Source organism: Corvus kubaryi, unplaced genomic scaffold, assembly GCF_017639235.1.
Source record: "Corvus kubaryi isolate FWS band 111438036 unplaced genomic scaffold, C.kubaryi_AGA036_p1.0 37341, whole genome shotgun sequence".
Classification (NCBI taxonomy): Eukaryota; Metazoa; Chordata; class Aves; order Passeriformes; family Corvidae; genus Corvus; species Corvus kubaryi.
Genome location: NW_024581112.1, coordinates 5,040,467 through 5,061,863, shown reverse-complemented (window position 1 = coordinate 5,061,863; position 21,397 = coordinate 5,040,467). Strand labels below are relative to the sequence as shown.

Below are 21,397 nucleotides of genomic sequence, written 5' to 3'. Positions count from 1 at the left end.
TTTGAAAGGCCAGCTTAAGGTTTCTCAGCTGTGTAAGCTAAATTGAACTTGTTATCAAGGGGACACATGGCAGCATAAGTCTAGAAGTGAAAACAAGAAGGGTGTGGTTTAGGATGGAGCAATAGGGTCAGTATTTTTGAGGCAAAGTGGGATTTCACAGAGATGAGGTGGGTCTGCAGGCATTTTTAATAGCTTTGGAGGTACCTTCAGTTTGGCAGGCTAAGGTCCAGAACAGCAAAGATCAATGGAAATTTTGAAGAGAGGTATGACAGGAATTTTTATGTCAGAGACAGACCTTCTTCCAACCATTCTTTCCCTCACTCCATCTCAGCACCCACTCCCTCCTCTCTTCCATTCCCCACCACTCTGTCTCTCCCTCTTGCCCAATACACCCCAAATACTCCTGGTAACAGCAGCATAAGGGGCAGAATGCTGAACAGGGAAAAGCCATCTGGGGGCTGCCAAAACAGCAAAGGCAAAGTAGGCACTGCCTCTCCCAGCCATTGCCACTTTGGCACTGCCTGTTTCACCCCTGCTAAAAGCCACCTGTGGGTTTGCAAAACCGCAGCTGAACCTTTAACAGTGGGTCACACGGAGATGAAGTGTTTATGCCTTCCTCTCAGTCTAGCTTTGGCCTGGTACAAAGCCCTCTGCAGTCCCTGGAAGACTTTGCAGAGGACGTCTGGCTGTTCCACAGGTTTCTGCAGGGCTTGAATCTGTAGCATTCCTTCCCAAGATTTCCCTTCACTTACCACTATTGTATTTTTCTGTCAAGTGTCTTCCCCATGCATGACCAGCGGCTGTGGGCAGCACAACCAGCCACTGTGTGAGGCCCACAACCAGACCTCTCCATTGTTCTTCCCAACAACCACAAACACCTTTCTCCCCAGCCCTGCCTCACAAGCTGCCTCTCAAGTGAGCCACATTTGGGAACCTCTCATTTAGGAGACAGCAAGATAGAATTATCAGGCTCATTTTACTTGGTAATTCAGCATAAGACAGTGTTCCACAGGACCACTATATCATTCACTGGGCCACTTGGTTCCTTCAGAAAAATTATGGGCCTCTGGAGGAGAGAAGACTGATAAAACAAGAAATTCTTTAAGAGCAAGAGCAAGGACACCTGAGCAAACTCTCTTCCTTCAAGGAGAGCTGTGGGGAAATGTTTCTCATGCAGGAAGTTTTATTATTTTTCTTCCAATTCATTCCAGATGCTTAAAAGCAAAAGGACTTTCCCCCCTTTTTCTTACTTTTGGAGACAGCACTTTGTTTGGAAGCCACAGACCAACCTAATAAATGTTTACTAATGGGGTTTTTTTGACAGGCTGTTTATGTCAGCTTAGTGGCCCACTGAAAGCAAAGGTGTAACTGAGCAGCTGCTTTTTGCCTGAGAAGGGGAATTCTTGTTAGGTTGGTTTGCCAGCCTCGGCCATGGGATGCCCTTGCTCTGGCTCCAGTGGAGTAACTACTGTACTTACTCTGCCAGAGCCACATTGAAAGCAAAATCCCACTCTTCCCACTTCCCATTCCTTAGATGAATAAGAGGGCTAACATAACATAAAAAGGCCACCCCTCAGCCTTGTGAGAGAGCCAACTATTTACAGCCTGTCCCAAAAGACAATGAACTTGCCTGGTGCCATACAATCTCCATCTAGACTGCAGTGTGTGTTTGTTGTTGTGGGTGAGCATGGAGCACGGCCAGAGGGACAATACAGAGTATTTATTTATATCTTTATGCTATGAGGAGAAGAGTGAACAAGGACAGCCCTTGGCTCAAAAGGTGTAACAGCAGCTGCAGCCTGACCACACTTCAGGAACAGGTCAGATTCTGCAGCAGCTGAAGTTCCACCTTTCTTCCATACAGTCACCCTTTCCTGGCGTGCAACATTTTCAAGTGGGGTGTAGACATACAAGCCCTGAGTGCAATACAGACATAATGCGATAGGTTGGGAATAGGTATCTCGAGTAAGGTTTAAAAATTAGGAATTTCTGTTCTTCTCTAAAAGAGGCTGCAATATTATGACCATATTATTTCCCATCATCACGGGGTTGTCCCCATTCTGCATCTTGTAGTAGCCTATAAACCCACTGCCCAGTCCCCATACACACTCTAGGACACTCATACCTTCTTCCTCCTCTTTGCCTTTACAGTGCTCTCTTGCTTTTCTTCAGGCTGGCTTAAAAAACACTCTGTAGGCTGCAAAACACATTTAAAAAAAAAAAGTAAGTAAAAAAAGTCACTGAAGGAAGACAAAGGGGGTAAGAGGAGATACAGAAACTATAATGCTGAGTTAGGAAAAAAAAATAAAATTGAACTTTCCCACCTGTAGAAGGAATTAAATTCTCACAGTTATATGCATATAAAGTAATTTTGGAATTGAGATTGTTGTTGCAACCAAGAGAGGGAATAAAAGAAGAGAAAATTGAAACATTCAGGGTGTAGTCGTAATTCCATAAAATGGTGAAAAGCAGTTTTTGATACTTTAAAAAAAAAACAGGAGGAAAATATGAACAAAATCTACCACCAAATTTATATTTTTAATCTCTATTATTGTGAGTGATAGTTTTTCTAAACTTTGCCAGTAGTGTTCTAAAATAACTGGGTCTAAGGTGAGCATCCAGATGGTAAAAAATAGCATGGAACAGGGCAAGATTAATTGGAAACAATCATGCTCTGGAGTTCCTTCTACACTTGTAATGCAAAATTTAGGAAAACATGTTTCAAGTTTGTCCTACTCCATTCTTGCTTTGTCTCCTCATAGCAGGCAGGGTCAAATACACACGAGAAAAATACATGGTGCATTTCAGAATAATCCAACACGTGCTGCTATCATTAACCCTCTTTTGTGCCTGACTGAATAGGCTGAATTGGTCCATTTGTACCAGAGTCCCTGTTCACATAATCCAGGGGTAGGATTTGTCTGTAGCTGCCTAAAACTGTCCAGAGGAAGCGAGGCACAGACTTCCCTTGTTGTGAGCACAGCAATTATCATTTCTTTTGCCTTCTTAGGGCTTTCTACCTCATGGCAATGCAAATTTATCTACATAGACAGGCTTTGGAACTTAATAAGTGACTTCATGAAGATTAATGGGAAAATAGGCTGAGCTGCAGGAAAAAGCTCCATGCTACTATGATGCATTTGGCTGGAAAACTCTGCTCTTATGAGAAAATGTGGAGAAGACTCATCACATGGAGCATTAAAAAGCTCGGGAACAGCAAATCCAGCACTCCTCCCTGAGGAAAGCCTGAAAGAAAAGTATCAGCAGGAAAGGGAGCCTAGCTGAAAACCAGAGAAGCCGTTCCTTAGTTCCCCTGGGAAGGCAGCTTCAGTCAGGCCAAGAGGGCCAAAGCACAGCTAACAGAAGTTCTGCGTATCTGGGTCTTCCTGAGCCCTCCTTGCATTGAAGGACACTTCATGGCAACTGGTACTAAATGACCCAACCCAGCACACTCCTGCCTTTCCAAGCCCACTCTCACAGCCTCATCAGAAGCATTTTTTGAAGTTTAATTGTTCATATTATGCCTACATTTCTCTTTTCCTCCCCACTGCCCTGGCTAATTAGCTATAAAAACAGGTAACTGCCATGCTCAACACAAATAAATGACCTCTTGCTTTCTGTGCTGTGATGCAGCCACAGTCACTGCCCTTGCAAAGGCAGCAGTATTGTATAGCAGTGACTCTGAAACTGGTTGAGAATTGAAATGAAACTTAGGAATTACCAGAGAAGATGTGGCTGGGGACGTGCTACAGCCAGCAAAGGTCTCTACAGCTATGACTGGAATGTAACATAGCCTGCATAAAAAGCCATGAGAAGCTGTGATAGGGATCATACCTTGCCTCAACAACAGAGATCTGTCCTTGTCATTTTCTCAGGTATAAACAGAGATTATCTTCACTAGAAATGAAGGGAATGATTGCAAGTGGAAACTCACTTTAATTAACAAAATTGTTCCAGAGTTAATATAAGGTTTTTTGTTTTATTTTTGGTTTGTTTCTATTTTAAAAATCTCTGTCCTGACTCTGATTCAAGTGTTTTTAAAACACCACCATACGTTTCTTCATTCCTAGCCCTACCATTAGCATTCCCAGACACTGAGGCTGAAACAGAGCTACCCTCTGCTCTACTCTTACACATCCCAGCTGTCCATAGATACTTAAAGGCCATTTGCCAGGTGTTTCAATCATAAATTTTATGTTCAACATCATATTTTATGCAGAGAACAAGCCTTTGGATTGCTTTGGTAAAGGGATACCTACAAGCAATCAAAAAGTCAGAAAAGGGCCAACCTGAATCTCTCTCCTCCTGTAGAGTATGATGGTTCCCTATCCCAGTGGTGCTACCACTCTTCCAGCATATTGAAAAATGTCACTCATTCACTTTGGGCCCATTTCTCCCTTCTTACACATCGTGAACTGCTTTACATAACTCTCAGACACTCCCAACTGGTATCTGTATGAGAAAAGAATGAAATGTGCCACACAACTGAAAAAATTTCTCTAAAAGAAAAAACTTCTTCATTCAAATGTTTGAAAGTAGGACCAAATGCCATGGCTTCTTTTTTGAAGGCAGTAGGTAATCCTTTCTTTCAACAGACACAGAAACACACAGCAGGCAACACAAGCACACAGCAGGCTTGTAGCCAAAGCCTTGCTTCCTTAGAGAAGCATGGTAAGGCTCAAAATTACCTCCTTTACACTGCATATTGTAATGGTTTAACACAGCCTGGTTTTTGGTTGGGAGTGGGAGAAAAGCTGCTCGAAACTTCCATGTCCGGCACAGAGCCAATCGCTGAAGGCTCTGACCATGGGCAGGTTACAAGCCCAGTTAGACAAGTTGGTAACGCCTCTGTGATGACATTTAAGAAAGGAAGAAACCGCAGGAAACTCTTTTCTTCTCCTGAGGGGTGGTAAGGTGGCCACCAGGGCCCATCCTGGCGGGGGCTGCTGGGGGCCATGTGGCTGGGGCCCTCCTGAGGCCGGGATTGTGCGGCCAGAGCCGCTTGTGTGGTGCCAGCAGAGACCATGTGGCCAGCAACGAAAACATGGCAAACAATTCCCTGATATGGAGCCCAGACAAAAACCTTTTCAGTGCAGCGAAGCTCTGTAAGAACTTTTCAATTAATGGAACTTGAGAACAAGTGAACCTACAAACACCAACTTTCTTTCAAGTCAGAGGAAAAGGAAAAGTGAGGACATGTGAGGAGAACCAACATGGCGGCACCAAGGTCAGTGAAAAGAAGGAGAGGGAAGAAGTGCTCCAAGCACTGGAAGAAGTGCTCCAAGCAAGCCGTGGTGAGGACTGTAATACAACAAACTGCTTCCCTGTAATTCATGAGGTGCACGGGGGGGTGCAGAGATCCACCTGCAGCCCATGAGGAACGGTGCTCACGCTGGAGTGCGTGGATGCTAAAAAGCTGTAATCTAGTGAGGAACTCGGACAGAGGGAGAGGACCCTTGCTTCCAGAGATAGAGAACCCTTGCTTCCAAACTAGAACAGCTCATCCTTAAAAGACTAAACCCCATGAACTAAAATGACCCATGCTGGGCAGCTGTGGGAAGACTGCTTGGCCCGTGGGAGGGACTCACATTACAGGAGGTAGGGCAGGCTGCTGTTTGTGAAAGTTAAAGCCACGCTGGAAAAATTCACAGAGAACTATCTCCCGTGGGAACGATCCCACGGCACAGCAGAGGAAAGAAACTCTTTTCCTTAAGTGTACTGAAGAAAGATTTTTAAGAAGTGAAAGACTGACCAAAACTCCGTGTTTTGTCTCCTTGCATGGTTGGTGGGAAAGAGGGAGGAACTAGGAAGGAAAGGTGTTCGTAAGGTTTATTTTTGTCCTCATTACCCTTTTTATTTTGATTCTGCTAATAATAAATTTTCTTTATACTGTTTAAGTTTTGAGCCTGTTTTGCCCTTAAAATGTTTTTCCCCTAATCCTTATCTCAACTCATGAAGTTTTTGTTTTAGTTTTTCTCTCCTCTGCTTAGCTATAGCAGAGGAAAATGAATGAATAGTTTTTCATGGGTGCCTGGCACTTAGCCAGCATCAAACCTTGACACATATATATATTTAGGCATAGTATATTATTAGCCCAGAAACAGTAAATCCACTTTATTCAGACATTAAAAATAATGACATAAAAAAAGAGAAACATCATGGTGGTGAATGGCTGTAAACTTGCATGTCTTTAATGATCTGCAGTCTAAAATATTTCAGCATTTGATCTAGCCTGAACTTCTGACCCTTATCCAAGCATTAGTTGCTTACCTACTCATGCAATAGCTCTTTGCATGCCACCTTAAGAAAAGGTCATTTGCATGCTTTTCTTATGCAAGACACAAAGCAGACAACCAACTGGTTTTTGACATGGCTCCCTTGTGCTCTGTGTTTTTATGCTATTTTTACATGGAAATTCTCAAAATGCAGAAAACAGGAAATTTGTGCCGAGACCACTGATTTATGAACTAAAATGCCATAAATTCCTTGTTTGTTAATCATACACAGAACATAAAATATTTCCTGTATTATATTTCTAACATGCTTTTTTTCTTTACATGCTGCCAAAGTTACGGGAAATTCAAATGTAGACTGAAAGCAGTCTTGAATGTGTGTGAAAGTTTACATTCCAGGTCAGCCACACACTGACTTTTGGAGTTTGTGACAAAGTAAACACATCACTGCATCATTCAGACTGGAGACAGATTATTCATTTCACTGTAAGCCTGAGGACAGCCTGCAGACTGGGAACATAGATGTTCATAACTCTGTTTGGTTGTCTCGTGACAGGCTTAAAGGTGCCAAGTCCATAGCGGAACAGCTTCCAGCCTCTGAATAAGGCAGGCATGAGTAAAATGGTTAATGTTATTTGCACCAGAACTACAAAACCACCAGCATCCCATAAATACGTCTCATTTTGTATGTCTAAAAGATGTGCAATAACCCATCCATGACTTTGAGCTCCCATAAAGCATTTCCCTCTTACGGTTTCACATCTAAACATCAAATTACCTGATTCCAACATGCAGGCTGATATTCTTTATATGACAGAAAGACCAGCAGGAGGTGTTCTGCTACAGCTGAGCAGTCCCAGGCCACCTTGGCAAGTAACTTGTGTTGGGTATCCTTTCTAATGTTCTCATAAAAAAGGTCAAGCAACCCTTCCAAACAAAGTGTCTTAACCTCCTTCTAAATGCCTAAGTGAAAATGGTGATAAAAAGTGGCTCCATAAGAATTCTCACTCCTCAGCATCTGACCCCCTGGTAGAGCACATACAAAGGCAATACAGCTTTCTCCTGTATTGCTTGGCTCTCCTTCCTAATCAAAACATAGGTCTAATTCAGATATTTGGATCACTTCACCTTTGGTCTCTTTGGAAAGACATCCAAAAGCATAGTAATTGCTACCATGTTGTTTACACTTCTCTGTTACAAAAAAAGAACATCCCTGCAAATGGCTTTCACTTGGGCAATTGCCTAGGCATTACAGAGTAAATTTATTATTGACCTAGGGGTCAAAATTAATACCCATAACCTCAAGGAGAGATAGCCTCCAATGTAATTTTAGCTCTCCGACAGCCACTCAGTCGATTCTCCTGGGTGGTATGAGGAGGGCAGAACAAATTTACCTTCCAACAAGAAACTTCTTAAAATCAGCTGACCTCTAGATGACTTTTTTCCTCAAACTGGGGTGATGCTGCCTGTTCCCTGGCATACTCCATGTAATGCTGAACAACACAGTTCCTATTGGCATTAAATGAAGTTTTTAGCAGCGCAAGGGTAAGAAAACATCAGTCCATGTAGACCTAAATTATTTTTCATTTGGACCTTGCACTGGGGACATGCTTGGGTAGAGAATCTGCACAACATATAAATATAGCTTTCCAGACTTTGTGCGTGCAGGGAAAGGAAAAGATTGCAGGGGAAGATATTAGCCTCCCCTAGGGAGCGGAGTAGCACCATCCAGGCTTGCATCACTAGACAGTCACTTTGTAGGACAGGCCTGGCAATCTCAACTCACACGAAACAAGTGTGAAGTTATTACTGAAATGTACTAGAATCTGATCACTTCCAAATAAGGCAACATAATTTAAACAAAAAATTTGTTACATGAACAGATCAGATAGACTGAAGAAAACTGTCCCTTCACTGAAAAAAAGCAGATTATGTTTCCCTATGTATTATCATCTTTGTGCTAAATAATTGCTTAATTTACCAACCTGCTTTCTTTTCTTTTTCACAGCAGGTTTGGAATCTGAATCTTGACGTGTTGCTGTCCTGTTATCACTTGCTTTTTCAACAGCTTCATCATCTGAAGGATCTAATCAGAAAAAAAGAAGAGTTCTTGTTACTGTGTTTCAAATCTATCTATCCATCTTTGCATTCAAAAATAGGGATAAAATCTCCAGCTGAAAGGTTGTCACAATAATACAATCTCATGATTGGCAATAGATACAGCTGTAACAAATACATTCTTCTTGCTAAGTTTGCTGAACTTTTTTCAAAATAATGTTATTTTCTCCTACTAAAACAAGTCTTGCAGATGAAGGAAAAGAAAATCCAAGCAAACACATACAAAAATGCACAAAATCCCCATTCCAACTCCCAAATGCTTTACTGACACATATTAAAGAGGAAAAATTACAAGATAGGTATAATGTCCTATTGTATAAAAATATATGCACATGTTTCCTGCAAGTACATTTTAATTGTGTCTCTTACTTCAGTAATAATTAGACAAAGGTTTGAGCAGAATGTCTACAAAACTAAAATATGCTTATGTTTTAAAAGACAACTATTTAAATTCAGATGCTTCTACCCATTCTCTTCTTCATCTATCTACAGAGAGACTTTGGGGAAAAAATAAATGCACAGCAACAGCTCCGTCTAATAGTGTTATACTAGTGCTTTTGATGTATTCAAACACAGACATTTCTGCTGGGGACACTTCCCTGATTATGCCAGAAGCATTATCATCCATCAAACTGAATTAATTCAACTTCTGTAATTGGAATATTTCTGCCCAACAGGTATTCAGTCATTATTGCAATCTCTTGCGTTCCAAAGTTGTAAATTTACAGCTTCAAGATTAAGTTATTTATTTTGAAAAGAGAGGAGTAGAAGGATTTCTTAAGCATCACCCTGAGTACAGATGATATAACTATATCTATGCAATCACTAGTTGTGAGAAGAGTAAACTGATGGCCAGAGAACATGAGAGAGAGAAAATCAGTTATAGCTGGCATTTACACATTCCAGGTCGAAATAGCTACCTACTGAAAAAAAGGTAAGTGAAAGGATATGTGAAAAATACACAAAAGAATTTCAGTGAAAGGTGAGTAAAGGGATGAAAGAGGTGGGGGGAAAGAATCTCTTTTAAGCCACAAATGCAACATTACATATTATGTGGCAACAAGGCAGTGGCTTTGAAAATCCTAATGTGACAGAATGGGTAACAAAATGGATACATATTTATTCCTGGAAAGACACCACCTCATAATCACTCCTTTTTCCTACCTTGTGTAACAGTCAGCACCCTAAAGTTGGGTTCTGACAGCTGTTAGGAGTTCAAGAAAGTGTAGGAAGTTGAAAGATAGTAAAGAAAATCAGTGAATGTTTTAGCAGGTTGGATGCCATTTGTCATGAAATCTTACTTGACATAGATTAGATTCTTGGCAAACCACAAGAGCTTTAGAAAGAGAGCAGCAACTGAGAAGAGAATTTATTTTCTGTTTAGTACAACTAAGAGACTCCTAAGTGAAGAGGGTAGATAAATATGTTAATGAACTTAATTAAGACCAAAATAAATGCCATGGAAGAAATGACAGCACTTGTTTGTATTTCAACATAGGATGAAGACATATTCTGAAATCTTAAAATAGGAATTCACCAAGAAAAGCCCTTGCTTTCCAGCTCTAAAGCAAATGCAGGAATATGTGCAGCAAGTGAACACTACAGCTCAGCTGGCCTATCTGCTTCATTCTCTTTGCAGGCACAGCCTCAGGTCAGAGCTGAATGGACTGTGGCCACACGAGTGCCAGAGCCCATGCAGAAATTACGTGCCTAGTCCTGTACAGCCCAACACACGGCAGCGCGTGAACAGGGAACAAAGAAAGCTCAAAGTTTGTGAGACAAAGTTTTTCCTTACATTACAGGCCAAATATCGTACTCCAGAGGATGTCCAAGCGCTCCTGTACCATATGGCTGTCCCTGCGCAGCAGCAGATCTTTCCTGCCTATTTCTCTCCAGAGTCACTGACCACTTATGACCTCCAGCCACTTTGGAATCTCAGATACAACACTTTGTTAGAAGAACCTGAAAAATCACATCATTTGGCATACTCCAGAAAGTTTAAAAGGTGTCTTGGTAATTCAGTGTTACCACTGGCCATTACCATGGGCTTGTTTCCCTGTGTATCCCTTCCTCTGGCAAATTTATTGTTCTATATTTTAGTAGAGCAGCTTCTGTACTTAAGGACCCATCACTGACTTCAGAGATACTGAAAGTGTGACCAGCTTTAACATACACCAGCTCCACACCCCTGGGGTCTTGGACACACTGCATTGATGCAGGCTGTGGAAAGGTGATATAAATGAAGTACATCAAAGAAATCAGAATTGCCTCTTCGTCCCTCTTCCTCACTGCACTTGAGCCCCAAACCCACTCCAAAATGAATTTGTGCATGTCTCACTGAACTGAACTGCTGTGTGAGCTCTTTCCAATGTTTCACATTGAAAATAAATGAGAACTGCATCAAATAGATTCAGGGGAAGCTGCCTGTGATCTGCAAGCATTCTTTCTGAAATCCCACTTGGCACGCTCTGAAAGGCAAACAGGAGTCGTGCTAGTTTTAAATAACCTCTTCTCTTTCTCACAACTAAAAGACACGCTGCTAGCAATAGCAATCTAAAACTGGACAAATGGTTTCCATGATCTGAAATAGCCTGACAATGTACCACCTGTTCACTGCTCATTTGAGTTTTGGACAGCACTTCATGATGCAATGTCCTCTGTTCTCAGCAAGAAGTGAGAGAAGAGGGCACAGACTCAGACTCAACAAACATCAGCGAAAACAGTTCAAGTTTGAGCATCTTTCTGCAGTACCTGAGCGTTTTTATTTCATACAATGGAGAACTTTGTATCTATTCCAGCCATGTCCCAGGCAGGACAGCAGCTCATCTCAACCTGTAATTGTTTGTGACACCATGACAGCTCCTGTGATGACAGGAGCATTTTGTTGCAGGCCTTAAAGTACCACAGGCCAGACTCTGCCAACCATGTTCACATTAAACCATGTACCTTTCTCTGTAAATAGTTACCTTGATGTCAGTGGGTTTATTCACAATATAAATCATAACTTGAAGCAGATAAATGCAGAAGCTCACAGGTCACAAACATGTCTGTAACAGACCAGCACTGTTTGCTCTACTTTGAGGTGTTGAGCTTCCCAGGAGACTACTCTCTGCCAGAACAGGAAAATTCACAAATCCTTCCTTAATAATAAGCTGCTGCAAATGCGGAACCTAATTGATTAATACAAAGTTGACTTTCATCTGGCTTGAGGTGCAAAGAAGTGGGCAGGCAGGCGCTGACAGGACACACTGCTTGGAGGGTGATGCTGTTGAGCACAGCAATTCTCTGCCTCTGCTTTCCTGAGACTTACGGCATTTACACAACCACAAGGTCATCAAAGGCACCAGAACGGTCACAAAATGCTCTCAATATAGAAAAATAAATGGGAATTCCACAACTCTCCAAGTGCTTTGCTTTGGTATTACATCAGCAACATGGCACATACTAACAGGCTTCCCAGTCATGAGGTCTTTATATCTGATCTCATTTTGAACCATGTAAAAATGGAAAAAGCCATTTCTGCTTCACACGCACACACAGACAGACACACAGACAAAGACTTTCTCGTTCATATCAATCACTGTTTAAAATCATCCAGTGCACTGGTTTCTAACTTACAAATTTAATATTAACACATGCATGTATGTCTAAGTACATCAATAGGTGTACTAATTACATACATGTAAACACACATGTTAATATATACACATCTGCATGTTTATACACATTCACATAAAAAAGTACAGAGATATGTAGATAATTTAACAGGTTCCCTTTAATAATCACCTCTATTAACTTACATATTCACAAAGAATACATATTTTTTTTCACTATTTACTATAGTATTTTTAAAGGCAAATAAGACCTTAGTGATATAGGATGTAATGACATGTGCTTTGATGTAAATGCAATTTTGTTCATACAAAATAGCTAGTGCATACAAATTTGCATTTGCTATGCTGATTCACCATTACTTAGACTTCTGACCTTCACATGCCTCTCTTCTACACTGAAATTATTAACATAGGAGTATAGTGACCACAACGTAAATAGTTCATTCCTGTAAGAACCAAGGCTGACTGAAAAAGTTATGACTGAAAATCATCTTAAAATTCTTTGGGAAATACAACCTGTGGTTCAAGCCAGCATATGACTGAAATAAAGATGAAGGCAGCTCACAGAAATAATGGCAATCATGGGAGGCTTGTAACAAGATGAGAACATGATGGAAACAAAAGGAGCTTTTTGAGAGAGAATGGAGACAAGGTTCTTAGAACTCTTCATAATGTAGGAACAACCAACACATAATTAAAAAGAAAGCTTGGAAATGAAATATGTTCTAAATATCCAAAGATAAGTGAGAGAATAATTTCCACTAGGTGGTTTTTTGGTTTGTTTTGGGTTTTTTTTGTTTTTTGCTTTTTGTTTTTTTTTTTTTTAATCCAGAAGCAAAGTGAGATCAGGCATCTATTTGGTGTCCAAAAGGCTCCCAGTGACAGAGGCCAGTACAGGACAAGTTCATTTCTTACCACTTAATTAATCTCTGTGACAAAATTTGGAGGGAACCTGTTTTACATGCCCACATGAGAGAATCCCTCAACTTTTATTTGAAGTATTTGCCTGCAGTCAGACACACTCGGGGTCAGAAATTCCTGCTTTTTCCCATATGCTCTCATCAGGGCTATGTATCAGTACTAAACTGGAATTACATGAAAACAAAGGCTGTACAAAATTTATTATGCCCCCCCCTTCCCCCTTCCTGATTTCCATCCTTCTCTGCCTGTTCTAAAGTTCTGGTCTCGTATCTGAAACCAGATTTTAAATAAAGCCTCTGTTTTCTACTTTTTAACAAAAAGCTCAGTATGCTGTGGAAACAGGTTTTATACTTGTTATGCTCTCTTTCTAGTTTCAGATATGTTACAGGAAATTATGTGCTTGTATTTATTCTGTCGGTGGGCATAGTTCACAGTTTGGGTGTGCTGTGATGGATTAATTTCAGACTGCTTTTCAAGTGGTATTTTTATTTACTGGTTGATTAAATTGTACTGATCTGTGTACATTAATGGCAGGGGAAAATATTTCTCAGGGCTCCCACCTCTAAATTCAGTAGATTGAAACATATTTGATGCCAATTAAAATGCCAAGTGTGTTGGGCACATCTTGAGACTTAATTGCCATTTTTCTTTGGGAGGAAGGGAGAAGAGGGGCAGAGATGAGGTCAGAGAAAAAAACATTCTGACACTTCCTTATTATTCTCAGTTTTGCTATTAAAAACTGGCCTCAATCTTCAGTGAATCAGATTAAGTAACCTCAAGGTCAATGCACTACTTGGAACTTTTCTCACTGCATTTCTCCTGCGTGTCCCACCAGGTACACACAGTGCAAGGTCAATTAAATTTCTGCAAAATGTAACAGCTGTCAGCAAAATTTGCTCCCAAGTCCCTGTTCATCCTTGCTCAGCTGAGAGGGCTCCTGTTGCCAGCAGAGTTGTGCCGATCACAGTAGTTGGGCTAAAAGTGGCAGTGACAGTGTTTTAACACACCCCTATGGTACCACTCCTCGAGGCAGCAGAGAACACAGGGCTCAGGCAGGTCCTGTCACGCTGCCCACCAGTACCCAAACAACAGATGAGCTCTTTGAAATGCAACAGGCCTGGCTGGTGGGCTAGTTAACTGAGAAAAAAAGGATTAACATACTTCCCTGACAAAAGGGAAAGGTTCTGCCTAGCAGTGGGAGAAGGAGGTACAGAATTCAGCGGTTCACAGCAGCCCAAACGCCTCCCGGACAAATCTCGAATTACTCAGCTGTGTGTCACCAGCACAGCTAACCCCAAAAGGAGGATCTCTTTCATGTCTACCAGGTCAACCCTCTCTGTAGGCAGTGGACAGCTTTGATTTTTCCTGTTGAGGAGCCTAACGATGGCTCAGATACCCTGGAGCCCATGGTGTAAAGCCAACTGGCCAAGCAATAGCAATGAAGCTCTTTTGGGGACTTCCAGACCATGGAATGGCTAAGAATGCATATTTTATTATTAATATGGTTCCTCAGACCAGTTGCTAGCTTTTACCATGGCAATACTTCAAAAATTTCTAGTAAATGAGATAAAAATGCTGGAGACAAAAGTAATCTGTCCTTGGGGAAGATCACCACATAAGCGTTGCGTTAAAAATAGCTACGACAGTGTCAGCACCCTTTTATTTTCTCAAATTGCTCTGGCTAAATTAGAAAGGGTCCCCTGACAACTCAAGAAAAATAAGTAATTCTCCCTATCACAGGCATGCATCAAGTGCAGTGAGTGGCACAACTGAGAAATCTAGGTGACACATTACAGAAAAAATCCCCAAACAACAAAACATCTCCTTACCTCCTTGAATATGGATTAGCTAAATCATTTAAAACAGTAGAGTAAGACAAGATTTAGTCTTACAAATCAATACAAGAACACATAAAAGAAATGAAAAAATAGTATTGAATTGTATCAAAAGACATAATACTACAGCTTAGTGGAAAACTTACGCAATTTTTGCAGTTTAGCTTTTGCAAAATGGGCACATGAATCAAATGAAGTGCCTTCATTCATAAGGCCTTAAAATATTTGGGTGTTTTGACCATTTAGAACTAAAGAGGGAACACTGTGAATGCACTGGTACCTGTTGTTGTCACTAGGAAGCACGAAGCTGCGCAGAAAGCTCTGTTGCAGGTTATTACCAGTTAGTAACCATTGCTCTGCCTTTATCAGCCTACTGCAGCAGAGAACAGAGTTGCCTCTCTGCTCAGGCTGAGACAACCTCCATAGGAATTACACGTGGTGCCAATGCTCCATCATCCCAAACCATCCACAGTCCCCACCGTCTGGGCAATTCTGCCTTCCAATCTCTACAAACCAAGGAGTCCTTTCCCAGAACAGGTGCATTCCAGCACAACAGTAAGTTTTGATATCTGTGAGGATGCCTTGAACTGCAGACTTTACCTGCTCCCAAGGTATCTGAAAAAAGGTATTTCCAAGTGTGCTTGTGAGGCACACCTGAAGGGCAGACAATGTGCAGCTCAGCACAGCGTCCTACCAAAGAATCAAATGAGCTTCAACTTTGTCCCCACAGGTAACATTCAGAGGGCATAAACTTCACACTCCAGCCAGCCTAAGCCTGTGCCAAGCCAGTCTGTAGCAATTCCCTGTAATAGTTTCTAAGTAGTGCCAAAAGCTTGTACTACATAGTCAAAGACAACATTCTTCTAAAAAGTCAAACCCCTTCCTGAGGCAGTTCAAAAGGCACATCTAGCCCAAACAACTATTTTTGCCTGATAAATCTTGTTATATTCAGTTTAAGGATATTCAGTTTAGGTTCCTCTTCTTTACAGTGATGGATAATTTAAATTAAAACCACTGTCCATTCAAGCAAAAAAGAACAGGTCTTAATGGAATACTATCAAGTTAATTTTCACTATATTCGGATATGATAAAAAATCTTTAGCTCAGAGACATAACTGTCTGCGATGCAAAGGATCTCCCACAATACATTTCTAACAACTACATCTCCCTTTTTTAAAACACTTTAATACTCAAAATAGGTACTTCCAAACTAATTTTTGACACGAGTTGCTGACTGGGAGTGAATTAAAAGACAAAATAAAGGGCATATCAGAGAATAAGACCAGAGGAAATCCTCTGTTGTACACATGTAAGCAGAGAAGAATAAACTTTATATGATCAAGGTTAGGCCCAGCTTGTAGTACAGCTACAACCTCACCCTAGTCATAATTTGACTTTTTCATTGTTATATTTTGCCTATAAGACAGAAAGATGGTAGAAAAGCCACAGAATATGACTGATCAGAGGTAAAAAGTAGTAGGCCACTCCCCTTCTAACAAAAATAACTTTTTCACCTGCTAGGTAAAGGTTGAATTTGACATCCCACTGCTGCCTCAGACAATGAAAACAAGCATCACCAAGGTAAGCAAGGGGAACTCAGTAGTCACTTAGTCACTGGAGTTTTAAAACCCATGGTAAGCAAAGGACAAACACAATGATTGACATGATAGGAACATGACAGGTCCTTTTACTGTTTGCCATCCAATTTACTTTCTTCATTATGAGCTTGCAAGAAAGAGCAAGCAGAGCCCAAAGACACATGAACATTTCAGCACAGCATACAAATCAGTTCTGTTGTTTCTATGCTTCACCAATGGTATCATGAGTGAGGGCTGAGATAACATCCACAAATCACTTCTACTCTTTTGTGCTCTCAAAAACTATCCTTCATGCTGAAACTTCAAATAATCTCCTTATAACTCCAAATGAAATTCAAACGCACATTTCTAGCGAGAGGGGGAGATAGGAGCCTGTTTTGTCTAAGTAGCATGGGGTTTTGGCTATTTTCAAATCTAGTGGAGGAACATCATAAACATTAACCTTGTAAAAAGAGCTTCTCTTCCTGCTAGATGCCACACATTGCACACCATACAGTCGGTTTAGAAACCACACAAAAGGGTGCCAGCAATACTGTGCAACAGTTTATGCTCCTAAGACAATGCTATCCAACTCTGAAAAGCAGAGGAACAGGGCAAGCCAGGATACAGCTGACCACATTGGAAATGGTCTGAGCCATTGTGGTTTATAATCTCACCTTGTAAATGCTCCATGGGATATTTAAACAACTACAAATGTCTAGGAATTTGGGGTTAATCAAAAGAAAAATCAGTTCACACATATACTAGTTACAGAATGTTTTACTGTGCTGAGGGAGAATCCCACAATCCTGGCTTGAAGTAAGTCTCAACCCCAGCACAGGCCATCTGTTGGCCAGGGAGAGGAAACTGCTCTGGAGAAGTCAGACTCAACTCATTCCAGAGGAAATGCTACCAAAGAAGGCTGGGCAGTTAAAAACTGTCAACAAATAAGCAGAAAAACCATTCAGAATCATAAGGAAAACACAAGTTAAGAGCTCAGGAAAAGCTAGGCACAAACTAGGGCCTGACCCTCTAGTGCATTTTCCTCTTCATGGTGCAGGCAGAAAAATTAAAGTCATCCTGAAGAAAACTTGAGTGTTCACAGCTGTCCAACGAAGCACTTTTCCATCCATTTTGACAAACACATACAACCACTCTTAAAGCCTTTTCCCCTTCTTCCAGGAAGTTTGCATCACTGGGGTTGGTCACGCAACATTTAGAGCCCTGAACACATGAACAGCACCACTCTATGAAAGCCTCCCCAAAGATCAACTCCCTGCCCAAACCCAACCACTGTATTACTTGTATGAGGAAGAAATGACTCCTTCTCCACAATACTCCTATGGGAGAAGTGCATGTCACAGTTCCTGGCAAAGTATGACTATTTCTGTGCTTTAAGACCCACCAAGCACCATGATTCCTTCTAAGACCTACCCATCTATAATGTATGGAAGCTGCTGTTTGCTGCACAGGGTGAAAAGCTGGTGAAAAAGAGGGTAAAAAGTATACTCCTCATGCTGGGGAGGAGTATATGGTCCCTCCTTTATCCTCATCACCTTCATGGTCTGAACAAAGGGATCTACGGTGAATTCAATATCCTAGCACTAGAGAGAGGGGTAGAATTGGCAGTGGCACTGAGGAGCTGAAATTGGTGGTTGGTATGGTTCTCATGAGGGTACCACCCAGGAGCACAGACAGCACAATGCCATCCAACTTTAATGATGCCGGTGACCCATATATTCAGAATTTCCCTACTTACACACTGCTAGTGTGCTATTCAATATACACCTGGAGGTGGACTTTTCCCTTTTTCAGGTCCTCTCTTCAAAATCAAACACCAGCATTCTTCATTTGTTATAATATTAACTTCTGACAAACACTTATTCTTGTTAATGAGGAAGAAACAGGTAAACTGGGAGGAAAGATGAACTTGGATAAATCCATAAAACTACTTAATGGGTAGGGTCTAGCCTAGGTCTGACTATGAGCAAGTTTTAGCCAGGAATGTAGCATGGTCCCAGATGTGATGTCCCCCTTAATACTGCCAGTGATTTGTGCTTTTTTACTGTTCTCTATATTGGGAAGCAGCTGTGGCTCACAGCTGTAGTTCTTGCTGTAAGGGTAACACAGAGAGTCTGGCTGATCCTGTGCACTTCAAGTCTATAGATCATGATAAAATTACACAGTGGAACTTGCCAAAAATAGTAGGCTGCAATTAAAAAGGATATATAGCACACTTCACAAAAACTTAACAGCACAAATTATTGTTCACAGATACACATTGCTACTTTACTGACTACTGGTACCATTCCCACCTTTTTTGCTCATGGATATTTTGCAGACATATCTGTAGTATGCAGTTATCACAGCCCTGATTTTGCTCAGGTTTTCTCTGAGTATGGAAAACTGCATGCATGCATATAACGTAGCATACACTCAGATAGATGTCACCACCAAATAATATATCCCACTGAAGAACAATATTGCAGTCTTTTATCCCAATTCTCCTACCCATCTTTACACACAACATGAGAGTTGACATTTTGAGCTGCTCTGATTTCTGCAGCTTTTTTTTATTTAGAAGCCTTCATATGACATAGAAGTATCAGGTCCCATTTGACAGAGTATCAGGTTGACTCATATCAAGTTAAACTCTCCTTCAGGCTAAGAACAAAATACCCTGACATGTTGCCACATAGAGTTAGAGTGGCAAATTCCCTGGATTATAAAACATCTGTTGAAAACCAGTTCCCTGTCTAAGGCACAAGGGTTATGTTTCTATGCCTCTTACTTTTTGCTTCCTTCTCCTCTCCATATACTACAGATTTCTCTGCAGTTTGATCTCTGATATTGCAGGTTCTCATCCCCTTTCAAGCTATCCTAGTATCTCAGATTTATATGGTACTAGAATATACATTTGTGGATTTAGATCACTTTTCCAAAAAGTCTTTCTTACTATAAGAGCGAATGAAAGGAGGGATCACTTTTTATAGTCAGAAGCATTTAGGGAAATACTGCACACTGATGCATTAAGGTTTTTGAGAGGAGGAAAGGCATCGGGCTTGTCATCTATGTCAGTGCTCTCTACTTAAGACTAACAATTACAATGCAATCTCTCATCTGTACAGGGCATTTGTGAACTGACATTCAGCTCATTTGTTTAAATGATCAAATAAAGCACATTATGAGTCAATCAGTTCTAACTCACCAGGAAAATAAGAGCTCATACCTAAATTCATTTGCTGCAAGCAGATGGTGGATTGCTTTTCTGTCCCTTTGTGCTGCAGTCCTGTTCTCTTAGATCCTCTCTTCTAAGAGAGGGACATACTGGGAGGTCAGTTTTCTGACAAGGTCATCTGCCTTCAGAGTATGAAGAGAATTGCACAGAAAGTGGGTTGGGCTATATTTAGAGTTTGGTCCAACTCCGTGCCAAGGTCCCCCCCGCTGTCTCTCTCTTGCAGCACCGTCTCAGGTTTATTCTTGCAGATTCTCAGCCCACAGAACACATGAGGATAGGAAAGTAGCACTGAGCTACTGCTGGATTGAGGTTTTTTGCAATTTGCTAAAAACAAGTGGATCAGCAGTTCAGATGAGAACTCCTTAAATCCCTCACTCTTCTAGTCCTTATCTTTCATTATTTAAGTGGATTTTCCCTTTTCAGTTGAATAAGGAGAGGAAACTGCCTGGGATAGAGCAAAAAGACTCTCCTGAGATAAGGTAAGATGGCTTCATTTTTGTATTGTCATTGTAATTACAGAGCAACTGGATCAGATATGCTTTTTCTGCAACACTAGTTCTGCATGCCAGCATTAAGGGTATTTTTGGATAATGCAATGCTTCATGTAAAAACATCAATTCTCATTATCACTGTCCATAGGAAATGGGAAGATAAAAGGATATCAGCATGTGCAATAGAATACACACTATTTGCTTTTTACCTGCCTAAATTACTGTAAAAAGCACACAGCCATGCTGATAGACTGTATCATTCTGAAAATGAGAGAACCCCATATGTGTGGCTATATGCACACTGATTACATATACAGGCATGCATTTAGATGTGCTGAGTGATGTTTTAGCCCACGTTATTTTGTACATTATGAGTGAGTATGGCATCAAGTTTGTGATATAGGGCTTGCTATGGCACAGATATAAGCAAAAAAATAATAATTAATAAAGGAACACGTGCTCAAATCCCTTTATAGTTCCAAAGAAGTTGCTCAGCTCCAGAGTACAGGCAGTATTACAGATCATATTGTATTTGGTTTCCTTCCCACTGTGTGCTGTACACTGGTTCAGCATTGCTTCTCCTTTTAAAAACACACATGGCTCAACATTTTCCTCAGCACCATTTTAAACTGTTGTGATTCTTAAGGAAAAAAAGCCCTGGGCAGAATACATCACTGCATACCTGTCTGTAAAGAGATCCTAGCACACTTCAGGTCACATGGGCATCATGATACTCTCGTGTGGATCCAGCATGAGGAGAATGTTGTCATGTAAAGACACTCTGGAGCCATGGATTTAGCACTGGCACACACACACACTTTCTAATGCAACATGACCACAGCAAGCACACAGGAATGGTAACCTGAAAATATTGGGTAGAAAGATCCACTTGATCCAATGGTTGAAACACCGATGGGACAGCACCAAAATGTTCTTCACAACATAATCACTACATAAAAGTCTTAGCAGAAGCAACTGAAGAAAGGCAACTATATAGGGATTCTGGATTAAAAGTAAGCAAAGAGCAAGAGAGGTCACCAAGTCACTGGGAGTTCAGCTAAAGTGACTGGGTGAGTTACTGTACTTATTTTGGGTGGTCTTGTTTTAATATAGCTGCTGGTTAAACAATGCCATGCATCAGGCTGTAAAAAATTCTAAGTTGGCAAAAGTCTTATCTGCTGAAAAAACTTCTGATTTTGCTTACTCTCAACTATGCATAAGATCATCTTATCATTCTTTGCTTCTGATTTTGCTTAGTAATTTATTCTTGGAGTCTTGAGTGTTAAGTTTATTTGAAAGATGCAGTAAAAACCACCCATTTCACACAAAATACCTTCCTAACAGTCCTAAGACTCTTTAACCAATGAAAA

The 21,397-nt window shown here is 40.9% G+C and overlaps 2 protein-coding genes across 7 annotated transcripts in view; one reads left to right on the top strand and one right to left on the bottom strand.

Moving 5' to 3' along the window:
• The window catches only part of CMSS1 (cms1 ribosomal small subunit homolog), a 225,595-nt gene that overhangs the window by 13,694 nt on the left and 190,504 nt on the right, over positions 1-21,397 (bottom strand). For 3 of the 5 annotated variants that reach the window (XM_042031683.1, XM_042031684.1, XM_042031686.1), the window contains 2 exons: positions 8,219-8,319; positions 2,126-2,197 (listed from right to left, as the gene is read on the bottom strand). In XM_042031683.1, coding sequence (XP_041887617.1) covers positions 2,126-2,197; positions 8,219-8,319 — 173 coding nt within the window. Of the gene's footprint in view, positions 1-2,125; positions 2,198-8,218; positions 8,320-19,506; positions 19,760-21,397 lie in introns of those variants that run through there. The other 2 variants (XM_042031685.1, XM_042031687.1) reach the window with 2 other exon arrangements.
• Positions 19,873-21,397, top strand: part of FILIP1L (filamin A interacting protein 1 like) — a 189,372-nt gene continuing 187,847 nt past the window's right edge. Inside the window, exon 1 of one of the 2 annotated variants that reach the window (XM_042031672.1) lies at positions 19,873-20,015. The gene's annotated coding sequence lies outside the window, so the exon portion shown is untranslated. The remainder of the gene's footprint in view (positions 20,016-21,397) is intronic. The other variant, XM_042031673.1, reaches the window with a different exon arrangement.